Genomic DNA, 17,281 nt, shown 5'->3' with positions numbered 1-17,281 from the left:
TATATATATGTAAAGTCCTGCGGAAATTGACGGCACTATATAAGTGCCTATATAAATAAATGTCCTGATTTGGTACCTTGCTTCCTAGCTGTGAACTGATCTCAGCTTGTAGTTTGCCTCTGCCTTACATTCCTATACCTCACTGTCCGACCCGGTAAGTTTATTGCCCAGGTATTTTCACTTAGCTTGTTTCCAGACAGACTGCATTGTTTCCAAAAACAACCACATTATCACACAGTTTAAAAGACAAATACTTTTCAGAAACTACTACGCCAGTTCTGCCATTGTGTAATTTCCTGAAAATCTGATTGCATCACATTTTATTTTGCTGGTTTGAAATGTATTGCTAATGTGCATTTCTAGTTGCCAGCTTTTCCTACTTCTTTTCTCTGGCACCTGTCAATTAATAGCAGGTTTCATTTCAAGAACTGCATGCCCTTACTGCAGTTACACAGAAGTATATTGTGTGCTGACAAGCCATTTATCTTACCAGAATGATTTTAGATTGTGAAAAATAACCGGGTCATTCAGAAGAGGGACAGACTGTTCACCAAATTTGGGCACGGCATTTTATGTGCTGCCTTAGGTGACGCCTGTCATAGTAAGTGGTCTTATGTTATATACAGCGGACAATTCTGCACATTGTTAAGTCTTCATTCATTCCTAAAAGTGAACTTCATAACCAGGTCAACACAAAAGTTGGTCAAACAAGATATTTATTTAATTTTCATAAAAACAGCAGTTTTCACTAAAGAAAAGAGGTTTAAATACTTTAAGCCATCAAGTACAATCTGTACACATTATGTACATCAATCTACATTTTGTAGAGTTTAAACATTCTGTTTCAGACTTTAAAATGTTGCTTTTAGACTTACATTTTAGGTCAAGTTAAAGACTAATACCAAACATAGTTTTCAGTGGAATTAAGTGTGGTAAAAAGTAAATAATAGTGTTCATCACCAATTATGCATTTGAAAAAGAGGGCTAAGACCCTTGAAATACGTTATGCTTGCCCCCCACCCCCGACATCACCTAAGGATTCTGACATCCTCACATTGCAGCTGGAGATGTCACCAGCTCTCTATTTATCCACACTATCTGCTGGCCCATTGGAGCCCCTGCTGCTGCATGTTTTGTGGCCATTTATTGCCTCTGTGTACCTTCAGCAGATCGGATCTGGTATTTCAACCTGCTGTGCCATTATCCATTGGAGGATATGTGAATTCTGATATGCAACTATGCTGCTTTTAATAAAGGTATTTTTCGCTTTGAATTAACCTCAGCGCCCTGCTTTTTGCTATTTCACCAAGTATGAATGGATTTGGCAATTTGCTTCTTGGATCCATGTTGTTAAAGATCCTCCTCTATGATGTTCATAAGAATAAAAGGTTCACAGAGAAGGGCCATGCAAAGTTCTTAGAGGACCAGATCTAGTGTCTATTGTGAGTATATACAGTACCATCAGCAGACAGAGCATATATCATGCCAGTATGGAATACTGGAGGGCATGCTGGTCTTATAAATTCATTATACCTCTCTTAATTCCCACCAAAGTTTAGTTCAATGGAACTAGTCTTTAAAAACCTGAAACACTATTGGCACACACACAGCTTATTTGATACATCACTATTAGAGTTCTACCAGCTTTCAGCAAACCAAGGAAAATGTATCATTGTTATTGAACATATAAAAAGAATAAAGTCTTTATGGGTCATCCTATTTGCAGGACAAAAAATATTTAAAAATTGATACAGTTAAGTTTAAAGCAGAGATTCTAGGAAGAATTTCATTGCAATGCTATCAAACACATTTGAACACGAGCATCTATGCAACGTAATGAGCTAAGTACAGAACTGTAAAAAATGCAGAAAATACATTTTAGGATAATCTGTAAGATGCCTAGAAATTGTTATAACATGTCTCATTGTGAACACTATCCGACGTGTGTTGCTTTTCACTTTTCTGTGTGTATCTATTTTAAATAAACTTTTATTTCCTAGTTGTAGTGAAATTAGAATGGTATAATCCAAAACCAATAATCAAGAAATAAACAAAAGATTAAAAATATTATTTGTATTCACTAAAATCCTTTTCTCCAGTAGTTAATTGGAGGATAAAGCACTCTAGTCCTCAACATGTGGGTTTACGGTCAACTACAGAAGGTTTGGACACTATACAAAACAAAAAATGGCAAAGACACCCAGCAGAAAAGAAGGGGCCAGACCTTGCAACCCATAGCTGCCTGCAGGTCCTTAAAGCCCAAAATTCACCTTTGCAGTGGGGCCCCTCCCTGCACTGCAAGGGTTAAATTATGTCCAGGCGTGCATAGAAAGGGAACAAATTCTAATCTTACTTCTTACCCACACATTCTTGCCTTCTCAATGTACAATGCTGGGCAATTGCCCTGTATTGTACAGCGGACGCCAAAGCCCAGCCCACAGACCAGAGCTTCAGGCAGAGGATAGCACCACAGCTGGCTGGGGCATGGTATAAGGTATGTGATAGAGCCTGCACTGTGCACCCCCAGACATTGGGGGCCCCATTGCAAGATCGAACCTCTGGAAATTGGGCTTTATGTCCAAAGCTAGCATACCAGTGCATCCACATCCACGTGCTAGAACTTTGTAAATTTGTGGATGAAGGATCAGGTAGTGGCTTTCCAAACCTAGGAAACCAAGGCCATGATGTCGGAAAAAAAGTTTAACCAATCTTTTGGGCAGGTATAGTGTTATGGTCACTAGAGGGTGATAGCCTCTGTTTTTGTGTCGTATAGTGTCCATCGCACCTGTAGGTATCAGTACACCACAACATTAAAGTGGTTGCAAATGTTCAAAGTTTTTTTATCTTCATGCATTCTATGCAAGAAGGTAAAAAAACCTTCTGTGTGCAGCAGCCCCCCTTAATACTTACCTGAGCCTCCTCACAATCCAGCGATTTGCACGAGAGTAGCGGCTCTACAGGGACTCTTCCTCCTCATTAACGAGACGGCAGCAGGAGCCATTGGGTTCCACTACTCTCAATCACAACCAGTGAACCAATGAGGAGAGAGCGGGGGTGGGGTGTGGTACCGAGCTGCTCTCCTTGAATGAATGGACACAAAGAGCAGCGGCATGGATCGAGCCTGCTCAGATGCCCCCATAGCAAGCTCGGCAGGAGGGAAGGGCCAGGAGCACCAGTGGGGGACCTGAGAAGAGGAGGATCAGGGCTGCTCTGTGCATTGCACACAACAGGTAAGTATGACATGTATGTTATTAAAGAAAAAACTTTAAAGATGAAAGGGCTGCTTCCTCCAATAATAGTAGAGTAAGGGAGTTTGAAAGCTTTACACTGTAGTGCATCTATGATTAGCATACAGGACATATCTATTCATGCAACAAGTCTGCTCTATAGATATTAAAAGGTGTAACAGTGACCCATAACACTGTGTAGGAAGTGTTGCTTCTTTGTTATATAGGAATGCTTCACCTGTCAAGGCACTGAAATAAGACTTCAACAACAGAAGCTTTCCCAAGCGGCAGGGAGACATTCTGTATAGTATTAGCATGTGAAAGTTACATACATTCTACTAAGAATATGGCTTATAAAGCATAAAAGTGTGCCATGACCATTAATGGTCTTCTCTGTGTAGCTGTCTTAGCCTTAGAGAATACGGAATGATGCCATTAGATAAAGTAAGTTACAGCTTTGGGATTCACACTTTTTATTACAGTACAATTATAATGTGTAGAAAAGTGTGTAAACGGTGTCTAATTGGAAACAGAATAAAATACCTATAGCTTTAAAGATTGCTGCCAGGCACAGTATAATAAAACTGGGGTTAAGGCAACCCTAGAATTCATAGGTCTTCAGCTTTGGGCATAAATTTGTATATTTCGGTCTTCCATGTTTATACCTAAAAGATCAAAAAGAAGGTAACACCCCTGGTATAATCATGGGTTTACCCATCGGACATCTTGTCCTAAATCATAACGCTAAGATTTTTTTAAAAATCTGTCTACATATGTAAGTTTCCCAGTCACACCCAACAACTCAATTTATTGTTAGTTCATGACTAATGACTTGTTTCACAACCATGGATGGAAAACAGAATTATGTGGTGTGTCAGGACCTCATCAATGTGTCCATCTCCTGTTTGTGCTGATTTGTTGTTTCTTTCATGTGCACAACCACACGCTAGGCTCGATGAAGAATACACTGCAGATTCACACTGGAGAGGAGGTAGAGGATGCTGGTCTTCATATTATTTTTGCATTACCAAAACATGACCAGCTATGCTATGCAGCAAACGAGGAACCACATGGGAATGCTGATTATTTTAACTCTGCTCTATATGAAAGGATCTTTGAGGACCCCAAAATCAGTACATGTTTTCTCTCTGCAGTGTTGTTCCAAATTTTCAGTGAAGCCATGTTAACCTGGAACAGTTCAGTTTTAAATTTTACTACCTTCTTTACTTTTCACCAATTTGAGCTCTACAACCTTTTCCAGAGGTTGAAATGAACACACAGCATTAGCACTATGACGGATTTTGCCCGAGTTTGGGATAAAAGTATAGTGTGTGCCCCATAAAATGTGATACAGGACTCTAGAGATGAAGAGAGGTTCTTCTACATCCATGTACGTACTGTAAACCAAATATGATGAGATGATGATTACAGTGGTCGCCTAATCTTTATTCTAGCATTCTGAAGCTAAAGCCAGAAAATTGGTGTTTATCTGCCCAGCTTCCAGCCTCACAAGGTTGCTCCCGTTGGAACAAAGTAAATTATCGGAATGATCGTGCCATCTTTATGCTTTTTGATTTAAAGCCCAATCAGAGAAAGGACAACTCTGGGTCCTATATTTCAAACCTTGATGATGTATTCTTCTTTTAAATGACTATTATTTATCTAGTTTAAGGAGTACATACAGTAAATGTGTCTTTTGTATATATCAGCACCTCAGGGCCAAGTAGAAGCAGTTGTGTCTTCTCCTATGCAGGACTGAGCAGTCAAACTGATATCTCAGTCCTGCAGGTTACACGGGGAGATTGAGGTTTTCCCTGTGTAACCAGCAGCTCCTCTGTCATTGTGGCATCTGTCCACTATGTTTCAGCAGCCTATTAAACAAAGTACAGCACCAGATGTCACAAAGATCTGATGATTGCACTGGGAGAGTTACATTTGTGTAATCGTCATGACTGAGCTATGACTGCCTGCTTGGGTCCTGATCTGCATTCCTTTATAAAATAAAGCTACTGCTGTACTTGGGCATCCTTGCCATGGGTGCCAGAGGACCTTGCGCCTCACCTAAACTCTAGTCTTAATCAACTTTGTAAAATAGGTATCCACATAGTCCCAATCAATTGTTTTCAACTAATTTCAGAAGCTATCAAAACAATGTATTAGGCTAAATGGAGAATGAAGCGGAGTAGAAAAAAGTATTCCCTACTTGTACAGTTCATTTTCTCTATTTAGAGTATATAGGAAATACAGGTTTGCGTTGTATTTTTATTTTCTCTTGTGTAAAGCTTTATAGACTTCATTTACATCTGCTATGATCACCTTGTATGTATTCAGGTTTGTATGCAGCGGACCTCAAATCTGAAAGGACGTAACCTTCTAATACTTATACGACGACTTTGGAAAACATGCTCATTAACAGATATTGCTTAATCAGCTTAAAGGAAATTACATTATTCCGGCTCTTTCATTTTTTAAACACTTCCCATCTGGGATGAAAAAACATCTTTGTAACATTTTTAAGATTTCCAATACATTTTAGTAGCAGTTACACAGTTACATCATTTGTCATTCAGTTTAAAAGCGTTCAGTGGTCACAGGCTTCCCGTACTATATTCTACATCTCATCATATATGCTGTAACCATGGAACTGAGCCTCCCCTTACCTGTAGCTGAGTATTTTGCTTTTCTACTATTCCCATTGCTGTCTTGTATCTGTTATATTCTTGTCTTTTTTAAAACCTAATTAAATTAAACATTTTTAAAAGCGTTGTGTCTATTCTCCTGCCAAATATAAAACCTTTTTTTTTAACCTAGATAAGCATTGTATAGTCATACACTTACTGCATGTTTTTAGGTATCTGATACTATACCTATTATTCTATAATAATAAGAGTTTGGGTTGTAATTTCGCAAGCTGACATGGTACTTCAAGCGTGCTAAAGTGTTCTCCCAATCGATAGGCCACTTTAGCAGGCTTTAATTGACAGCTTGAGGGGCAGCGTCCTTGGTGGTTGCGTAAAATGCAGGCTATCATATTCTTCCACAAAATAAAACAACAGTTGTAACATTACTGAATGTGAATATGCTGCACTAAATTGAATCATATAAACATGTAATTCAAATTAAATCAATCAAGTCTGTGTACACATACATATATATATATATATATATATATATGCTCAAGGTCATCAATAATTATTAGTATAAATGTCCATGTGTGAATCCTTGATCAAGTCCATAAATATGTTTGATCCACTAAAAAATATGTGTAATAGTAGATGCCTCCACCATACTTCCCTTTGGGCATACGCTCCCAAAGGTAAAATTGCACCTCCAGGTCAATAAAATCTATGTTGACCTAGCTGAACTCTCCTAAGAGCTCACAATATCCTCCTCAGAACAACTCAGCAACTCAGATTTGAGATCAGTTTAACTTACCTTTTACACTGACCTCAAGCTTTTATTTTAGTTTTAACAAGAAAATATTACAGTGAACACTATGTCAGCCTTTGTCTCATTGAGCATTGATCTGCCTTGCATTATCTGAGCTGTTGATGGAGTTCTGAGAAGGATATTGTGAGCTCTGAGGAGACTCCAGCAGGGTAACATAGATCTAGTAGACCTATCTGGAGGCACAATTTGACCTTTGTTATGAGAGTCAAACTTATAAGGTGAAAGTGTGCCCAAAAGTATGGTGGAGGTGTCTACTACTCCACACCTTTTTCACTGGATTGAAGTTTGGATTGAAGACATATACAATTTGATCACAGATTCACGCATGGACATTTATGTTAACATTGAGGACTTTGAACACATATACTGTATATGGTACACAGTCTTGGTTGATTTATTTTAAATTATATGTTTAGATTATTTAATTTAGCACAGCATATTCACACTCATTAATTTTGGGTGATTCATCCACTTTTGCTTACACCTTTTGTTTTTACTACTGGTGCATAGAGTTACTACATATACGAATTGTAACATTATCCTAAAATAGGTGGCTGTAATGGTTAATTGTAAGCAGAAAAAGCCATATTGCCTGTACAGTGGAGTCATCTGAAGGCAGATTCCAAAAATCCACCGGTTCAAATAAGACTGTCATTAAGAGGTACATGTAGAAGAAGTGGGGAACACTATAGTTAAATAAGACCTTTTCTGTGACATTTAAGTTCAAGTGGTACAGGAATGGGTCCATTGGCACTGAAAGTGGCATGGTAGAAACTGTAGGAGCATGACTGGCACCTGTAGGGAGGTGAGTGGTAGAAAGTAACAGGGAGCAGAAGTAAGGTTATTAGATACACCAGGCAGTACTCCAGCAAAACAGAACACTCTGGTGACGTGTTCCCACAGAGTCACATGGAGGAGTATTGAGAAGGGCCACACAGTTATTAGCAAAAGGTCCCTCAGCAGTCCATGTCTGCCACTAATAGTTCTCATTACTTTAGATCAGTGGTCTCCAAACTACAGCCTGAGGGCCAGATGTGGCCCTTTGCTTGCCCTTATCTGGCCCAAGGGGCACTATTCCACCAACTGTCACCAGTGATGGAGCACCATTCCCTCCACAGACACTATCAATGGGGCATTATACTTCTCATTGATATCAACAATGGAACGCTATTCTTCTCACTGATGTCAACAATGGGGCACTACTCCTCCTATTAAAACTGATGGGGAACTGATGCCAGGGCATTTTCTACTCCCATTGGCTACAGTCCAGCCCTGTCTAAAGTCTGAAAGAGAGTAAACTGGCCCTTTGCGTAGAAAGTTTGGAGACCCCTGTTTTAGATGAACAGATAAATTGTTTAGACTATTTTCATGTGTTTGAGAATATTACAGAATTTATGCTATAACATAGATGTTAGGTTTCATGGACTTTTTATATATTTTTGCTTGACCCTCATTTGCTGCCTGAAAACAACAATAGGCTAAGGGTATATGCACAGTCATTTGCTGAAAAGAAAACAATGGTTTTTTTCAAAGATATTTTTGATTTGTGTAATAATTAAAGACATCAATCAATGTTAATATGTTTGATAAAGCAAGCATAGGGTGTAATAGTGCATGTCATGCTCCATTCTGTGCACAAGAGAAAACATGGTTCATTCCTTGTCTGTTCAAGTGTCTTGCTGGTTCCTGACAGATAACCAAGAAGTGGGCAGACTCCTTCTTAATTCTATATTCCTAAATTGCAAATACACAGGGAAGATATCTAAACTAAGTAATCGCTTATATTTTTATACAAAATCATCCAAAATATTGCTTTTGTATTTAAGTGGTATATGTGCAATCTTTAGATTTCATTACATTCCTATCATAGGATATCTCCTAACTGCTACAAAGTCAATTTACAAATTATTTCAGCAGCTCAAATTTAAGCTGCTTTCTAATCTGTATGAGCTAAAATACCATAAGGCAAACTATTATTAACAGCTGCTCAAGCTCTAATGTTCTTACCGAACACTGACATTCCAAGCTCTGCCTCAGTTCTGAAATAGGGGAAAATTATTTCCTTGGAGCATAGATCAGAAAAGTACTGAAAGCGACACAAGTTTGGATTTTGTGACCTAAATAGAGACAATTATAATGCTTTTGGATTTGTAACTTATGACCAAGTTTTCTTAATGTTACACCTACTTGGCCACACTCTGCCTATCAGAGGTCTGTTCTCAAAGTTCACGTTCTGTTCCCTTGTTCTCTGCACTACTACATAGATAGTAAATTATCAAGCATTAAAATGTACAATATATTTAGTGGTTGAGTAAAAATTGAGGCATATTTAAATTAGGCACATTATACTTGTCAACCTCTTCAGTGCAGTAAAGGGTGTGCAAATTATTACAGGGGATTCACACTTCTCTTCCTTTTGCAAACAGGTTATGTAAAAATACAATCAACTGCAATCACTAGAAGGTAAGAAAATAGATACATCACGTTCCCTCTGTAAGCACACACGCAAAAAGAAAATCATACAGGTTTTGGCTGTTATATGAATGGGCCAGAAACGATAAAACAAAGCTTGCTTGAATGAAAGGCAACTGTGCTCATATCACTGGGATCTTATCTGTCTTTTGAGGTCAGCTTTTCAATTAGTTCCTGCAGGGGAGCTTGTTCTCTTCTGTCAATTAAGTTAAATTCCTTAAAAAAAAAAAAAGAAAAAAAGAAAAATTAGAGTGTAAAATAGAGTACGTTCTTACAACTCATGAAGCCACATATTGTTTTATTATCTCAATTACTGGGACATATATCTTGATTGTTACATATTTATCATTGCGTTTTACATGTGTTTTTAGTACAATATTTTAATAAATACCCTGCTCAGATGTATTATTATAACCTGTCAAATAGACAAAAACATTTGTTAATTTTTTTAAATATTTCTTATGGGTTTGTTTGCGAACAAAGCTCATGTGGTCAAAGCTAACATGTTGATCACATTAAAATAAACTATGCCGATTGGTCCTTGATTGTTTTTAGATACCAAGTACTGCCACTGACAGTAATTTTTCACAGATAGGAGTGCACATAGCTGCAATAATAGTTTGAGTTGTGAACACTCAGACTTGACAGGTAATGGACAAATGGGCAACTAGAACTGCAAATACAATCTGAAATAGGGAGAATCCCTGATGAAGCAAATTCTGGCCAGGTGGACTATTACTATTACTGGGGTAAAAAGGCGTGTATGAGCAGCATCAGTGAGGGCTCCAAACTGTGCCTTTACACAGGCCCCTCTGCAGTCTATGCCTGCCACTTTCCTAAAGCTGAACTCCAGAAAACTAAAAAAGTCCTTCTTTGCAGTGCGCTTGCGACGGCTTACTTGGTCTGGAGCAGTGGTCACCAAACTGTGGCTTGTGGGCCGGATGTGGCCTTTTGCTTGCATTTATCTGGCCCTGGGGTCACTATTCATCCCACTGATGAGAGGCATTATTCTTCCCACTGTCAACAAGGTTGCGGCCCAATTCCTACCACTGACACTAGTTGTGGGGCATAAATCCTTCCACTGACATCAATGATGGGGCACTGTTTCTTCCACTGAAACCAACAATGGGCCACTATTCCTCCCAATGTCACCAATGATGGGGCACTACTTCTACCAATGACACCAATGATCGGGCACTATTCTTCCCACCAATACAGAAGATGGGGCATTATCTCTCCTCCTACTAACCACATACGATTTGTCATTTTTTTACTCCTACTGACCACCAAGCCTAAAGAAATGTTTACTCCTACTGACGCTGGGGTATTTTCTACTTCCACTGGCACAGTCCGGCCCCCTAAACTCTGAACGACAGTAGATTGGCCTTTTGCTTAGAAATTTACAGATCCCTGTTCTAGGGGATGGTAAGAGCACTTTTACTTACCTGATCCCACAGCAAATGGTGCTGCCTTGTGCTCTGGCATTGGACTGTCCCATGGAGTCCTCATGTCCAATGCAGGGCTATGGTTCCTGCATCAGTTTTGATGATGCCAGAGGACCGTAGACTCCCTGAGTTCGGCGGGGGAGGGGAGAGAGGCTGGACTATCAGCTCTGAGGAACTTGTGAGAGTGGAGAATCAGATAAGTAAAAACTGATTTTCATGGTCTCTTAGGCATAAATGACTCACTGCAAGGGTGGACTTTTTAGTTTTCTGGAGTTCAGCTTTAATGTCAAAGCATATTATTTTGGCAGTTACAACAAACTATACGATACGTAGGCCTTTTCAGGTTTCAGCATAAAAAGAACATACAGTTACCTGGACAAAAAATATAAAGTGCTTGAAAGATGTGTTGAGATGTGCCTCTTCCTGCAGTTGGATCACTGAGTCAAAGTGCTGGTGATAGATGTGGGCGTAAACCCGGAAAAGTCGTTTTAATATGATTTTAGCTACAGACATAAAGTTCTTTGGAAATGGAACCCCTAGAAAATAAAAGGAAATTAAAAGAATGTCATTACATCTCCAAAATCTACCACTTATTAGGATTAAGTATAAAACAAGTTTACAATAGGGGCCTGATGTACTAAAAAGTGAAGTAAATAGAGCCTGTGCTCACTTCTATCATTAAAGCATGTGCAGGAGAATCACAAGTATGAACTTCTGCTAATGATTGGATGTCTAAAGCAAATGAAGGTTCACCGTGAAAATGATAGATATTTAAAGTGGAGCTCCACCCAAAAGAGGAAGTTCCGCTTTAAATGCTTTGACCCCCACTCCCCATGAAGGATTGGCACCTTTGGGGAGCGGGTACCCGAATTTGACAGGTACCTGCTCCCACTTACGCTGCGATCGCCTAGGCGATCGGAAGCGGAAGTTGTCCTCCCTCCCCGTAGTCTTCTGGGACACGTGACAGGTCCCAAAAGACTACGGGGCCATTCACAAAGCATAGCGCTTCTTGCTCATGCGCAGTGGGCACCCAGCTGTGAAGCCACAAGCTGTCACAGCCGGGTGCTCACCATAAAGATGCTGGCATCAGGGAGAGAAGACAGCCAGTGAAACCAGCAGTGGTGAGGACACTGCTGGACCGAGGGACAGGTAAGGGTCTGTATTTTAAAAGTTAGCAGCTACAGTTTTTGTAGCTGCTGACTTTTATTTATTTTCAGTTGTAACTCCGCTTTAACCACTTGCCTACCAGACACATTTACTCCCTCCCTTCTAAGAAAAAAACAATCTTTTGAAGATAGTGAAGTGCAACTTTTGAACAGAGAGAAGAGTGAAAGAGGCCATCTACTGTACATCAAATTGGAACAACTATTATTTAACAGAAGCAGAGGCTTTCAATGCCATTTGTCTTCCACATATAATGCCATTTTAACATTTCTACCACAGCATTTTGACAACAAATCACTCTTTCAACCATGAAATTCGAAGCATTTAAATAGCTTTCCGGAAAGCAAGAATGAGATTATGGAACTACTACAGAGTGATTCCACAATTTTCTCACCAATTACCTTGCCCTTAGACAAAAATATCTGCCCTCTCTTATTGTAACTGGATCAATGTTGGTGCTACCAGCTTGCATATACTGTAAGTGCTTGTGTATTTTCCGAACACTCATTAGAATGAAGAAATGGCTTGGACAAGCTACACAACATCTTCAACACTACAAAACAAGTTCTGTTGAATGTGACTACTACTAAATTACAAGATATCTTTTCCATGAGTGAATGCTTACCGATTTTTGAAGGAAAGAGAGTTTCATCATCAAGCTGGTCTTGCACCCAAGTCATCAGATAATCAATATATTTAGGGGCAGAACACTTAATTGGCTTCTTTATGTTGGTTCCATCAGCCCAATGATATTCATATCTAAACAAAAAATACACAATGATCTTTGGACACATCCGTGTTCTTGCCCACGTATTTCTGCACCGTACATCTAATCTAACACAGCCCTGTGCCATCATTATCTATAGCAGTGGTCTGTAAAGCTGAATTCCAAGTATGTTTTGTATTGCACAGTTACTTTGGTCCAGCTAGTTTCTGTTACTACAGTAATTGCCACTACCTTCCAGGTCCTGTGCAGGGGGACTGCGCTGCTGCATAGTAGCCAGAGGGGGTTGCCTACTCAGCACAGGCACCATTCACAGAACACCTTGCATTTATCTCAATTAATGCAAAATGATCTCCAATTGGATAAGGTGGAGCGGTGGGTGGGGGCGGTCACTTTACGATCTCCACCTACTGAAATCAAAGAAATATTAAAAAAGGGAAGAAGGATCATTGCCTTTCCAGACATTTTAGGGACGTACACAATTGTGATCCGGTGTCTCTAAAATTCTGTGGTATAGACAAAATACCACAGAATTATGGAGAGGTGGGAATAAAATTATTCACTAAAACTTATTTTAAAGAAACGGACAGAAACGGCTATATACCGACAAGTAGCTGCCACCATCCCACATGGATCAGCAGTATACCTAAAAGTCAATTTGTTAGGATTATGCGGAATTGTTCAAGACTTAAAGAATATATCAAACAAACTGAGATGATTAAAAAAAAAAAATGCAGAAGTGTGTGTGTGTGTTTTGCGACCACTTTAGAATGGAGTATAATTAAATATTTGCCCATCCTCAGACTGGTCACTGTAATGCCAGGATCCTCTGGTTCCTAGTCTCTTACTTGACCTGTGAGTAAATGTGGCACAATTTTGTTCCTTTTTGTGCGCCATATATACCTGGTAGTCAAGCCAGAGACTAGATAACAGTGAGAGTTGGTGGTACGGTATATTTCTGAGGATGGGTAGATATTTTACTGCACATCATTCTTCGTACTGTTTATGCCTATCTACAGAAAGTTCTAATATGGGCAACACAATGGCTAAATGGTTAGCTCTACCACCTGGCAGTACTAGGGTCATTGATTGGAATCCCATCCACGGCACCACCTGCCTGGAGTATGCATGTTTTCCCTGTGCCTGCGTGGATTTCCTCCGGGTACTCCAGTTTCCTCCCACACGCCAAAGACATACTGGTAGGTTAATTGAATCCTGTCTAAATTGGCCCTAGTATGTGTATGTATGAATGTAAGTTAGGGACCTTAGATTGTACACCCCTTGAGGGTTAGGGACTGATATGAATGTACAATATACATATACAATATGTAAAGCGCTGCGTAAGTTGACGGCGCTATATAAGCACCTGTAATAAATAATAATAAATAATTCTTAGGGCACAGTTACCTTGGTGATAAAACAAATGAGTAGCAAAATGTTCACATTCATATGCACAGTAAATAATTTCAATGCAATATGTAGATGTTTGCCCTTTGAATCTATAGAGAACTGATGGCTACCACTTGTCCATTGACTCCACTACTAAACCAGGTAACATCTCATGGGGGCCAATATGTAAGGTAGTTTCTAAGTGTGCGTTTGCGCCCTCTGCTGTTTGGTATGTAGTATGCAGTACAGGATTATTGTTCAGTGCACTTGAACAATGAGCAAAAGGTTCCTCATGGTCCTGGTCATTGCCTCATACCCTATTCTGTGACTCTTTTCTTTAAATTTCCTGACTGTAGTTAAGGATCCTGTATAAATTAGATTTATAATGTTAAAAGCAGAAATATTGCTCTGTACGTTTTTGGATTGTTGATGTCCATTCTAATAAGCTCTAAATGTTACAGGATGTAACAACGACAGACTAAACAAGACCATCTATTTTGATTCCTGTTTCTTTTCAGTTACATTCTGCTGCAGGAACTTTGGCAGATTTTCCAGCACTAATACCATTAGAAAGTAGAAATCAAAGTAATAATAGCTTAATTCACTTTACATCATGATGAATTTCTAACAATGTTAAGAAAAAAAACGTTTTAGGACTTTTGTTAATATAGTGAACACAGTATAGTATACAGTCAGATCTTATGGGGAATCTCAGGTTTGTCCAGCAGGCAAAGAAAATAATGTACAACTGGACGCGATGCTAATTTGCAAATGTTCTCAGCCATGGTCATTAGCACTCTATACAAAATGAAATCAAATTTCTTCCAGGTTTCTTATTATTAGGGACCAAATCAGTATTCAGCAAGGAAATGCTGAGAAGAGAGACATTGTGGATTCTTACACATAATGAAGAACCGTAATAAGCACTATCTACATCTAAAACTAATACAGCAAACCCAAAGCAATTTTATTAAAACAACTTCTCCCTAATGTGATGACCAAACAGATGGGCCCCCATGTCAGTGTGTGAAAAATTAAAAAAAAAAACTCCATCTCAGTAATCAGAATGATAGATTTTATTTTAGTTTTGAAAGAGATGAATGTTACATTTTACCAATAAAAATGCAATACAATACAGGGTGTGCCAATCACACTGATGTTGCTGAGTATTATGTATTTTCCAAAAAAGGGGCACAGCAGACAATGTTTGCCTTCAGATTCTCTCACCCTGATTGAACCTCTGTTGGACCTGCCATGATAGGCAGAGGGGGTAGGATAAATCACTGATTTAGCTCATTTACAGTGATACTAAACAGTGGCAATTGCTAGACTTCTCACATAAATCATATAAATAATGCCACTGTAATTTTTTTTTAATCCTTTAACCACTTGAGCTCCTGAGGATTTACCCCGCTTAATGACCAGGCCTCTTTTTGCTACTCGGCGCTGCACTAATTCAACTGATAATTGCACGGTCATGCAATGCTGCTCCCAAACGAAATTTACCTCCTTTTTTTCACACAGATAGAGCTTTCTTTCGGTGGTATCCGATCATCTGTGCGCTTTTTATTTTTCACGCTATAAACAAATAAAGGCTAAAAATTTTGAAGGAAAACATTTTTTACTTTCAGCTATAAAAAATATATAGTAAACTCAAAAATCCCAATGAGTGTATATTGATTGCTTTGTGTGGAAGTTATTGCGTCTACAATCTATGGTATAAATACTGCAATTTACGCCATTTTTCTGCTATACAGCGCTGCGCTAGTTTAACGGACAATTGCGCGGTTATGCAATACGGTACATAAATGAAATTTACATCCTTTTTTTCCCCACAAATTGAGCTTTCTTTTGGTGGTATTTGATTGCCTGTGCGGTTTTTCTTTTTTGCGCTATAAAAAAAAAAGGCTGACAATTTTGAGGAAAAAAAAACAATATTTTGGACTTTTTGCTATAAAACATGTCCAGTAAAAAAAAATGCAAAAATCAAATTTAGTCATAAATTTCTGCCAAAATGCATTCTGCGACATGTCTTTGCTAAAAAAAAAAAAAAATATGTGTAAATTGGTTTACGTGAAAGTTATAGCGTTTACAAATGGCGGGAAAGATACTGGGATTTTTAGGGGTTTTTTATACTAATAATGGCGGCGATCGGCGAATTATGGCGGTGATCAGTGACTTATGGCAGCGACCAGCGACTTATGGCGGAACTGCGGCGGACATTCTGACATTGGGGGGTACTGACTTGGGGTCACTGACATCCCCAAAAACTACTGCAGCTGTGCTGTCTGTCACTGTTTGCCGCCGATCGCCGGGAAACAGCCGGCTGTGACCCGGCGACTGACATCCGCAGCGGTGATCGGCGGGACAGATAGGGCGGCGGCGCGCCCCCCCCCCCCCCCCCGTTTACAAAACACACGTTTTAAAACGTGGTTTTGCTTGCCCGTGCCGCCCTACCACCGTATTTCTACAGTGGCAGGGCGGCAAGTGGTTAAGTACCTTATATCTGCAGTGTTGTGTGGTCACATGATCTTTCCCTGTTCTTTGGCATCCACAGGGAAAGATCTTTGGGAGGGGCTTCTTTTACTGCAATATGAATCTGTGTCTGCACAGCCCTGATTGGTGCTGTGCCAGACACATGACTAAAGAAAATAGTTTCAGAAATGCAATTCAAATTGAATTATAACTATTAAAAAAGACTTTTTTTATAGCTCCCTATAAATCTTTACTGAACATCAAATGTGCATTTTGTTGTGCATTAAAGAAGAAGTATAGGCAAAGCTATTTTGGCTATACTTCTCCTATGGGTCACATGAGTACAGTTCACTCACAGAGTCAGTCCAGGCTCTGAAAAGATCCTGACCATATTGTCGGGATCCTCCTATAAACCTGGACTGGCGCCTGGCTCAGCCTCTCAGCAACTTGCTGAGAACCTGAGCCAGCCACTCCTGTCCCAGCCCAGTGCTCCATTGTGCACTGGAGGGGCAGAGCAGAGAGACAGACCCAGTTCTCTATTCAGAACAGAACTGAGAGATCACGATGTTTGAGCGCTCAGTTCTCACTGCAGAGACGGCAAGTGACAAATGCAGCACTGGACTGATGCTGCATCAACCTAGGTGAATATAATTTTTTTTATAAGTTTATACTTCTCTTTTAATATGGTGCAGGCAGAATCAAAGATGACTGACATTAGATTTTTTTTCTGCTTAGCCAGCATCTGCATCCAAGGCTCTTTTTCCACCTTACAGGTATTACCAATTACATTTGATATATTTAAAACAAATTTATATTAAAACTAAGCTTTTTTGTGAGTTTCTTAGTGAATGTAATCAATCACAATACTATATCTCACCCATACAGTATTTAGCAACCGGAAAACACGGAGAAGGAGGGAGGGGAATGTAATTTAC

The 17,281-nt window shown here is 39.4% G+C and overlaps 1 protein-coding gene across 1 annotated transcript in view; it reads right to left on the bottom strand.

Moving 5' to 3' along the window:
• Positions 1–699: 699 nt before the first annotated feature.
• Positions 700–17,281, bottom strand: part of MOB1B (MOB kinase activator 1B) — a 99,457-nt gene continuing 82,875 nt past the window's right edge. Inside the window, exons 4-6 of the mRNA XM_089679578.1 lie at positions 12,384–12,517; positions 10,967–11,130; positions 700–9,365 (exon numbers count right to left, since the gene is read on the bottom strand). Coding sequence (XP_089535704.1) covers positions 9,288–9,365; positions 10,967–11,130; positions 12,384–12,517 — 376 coding nt within the window. The 3' untranslated portion in view covers positions 700–9,287. The remainder of the gene's footprint in view (positions 9,366–10,966; positions 11,131–12,383; positions 12,518–17,281) is intronic.

This window comes from Staurois parvus, unplaced genomic scaffold (assembly GCF_062004578.1).
Source record: "Staurois parvus isolate SC_StPar_1 unplaced genomic scaffold, SC_StPar_1.0 ptg000227l, whole genome shotgun sequence".
Taxonomy (NCBI): Eukaryota; Metazoa; Chordata; class Amphibia; order Anura; family Ranidae; genus Staurois; species Staurois parvus.
The sequence above is the reverse complement of the archived record's forward strand: the minus strand, read 5'-3'. Positions and strand labels throughout refer to the sequence as shown.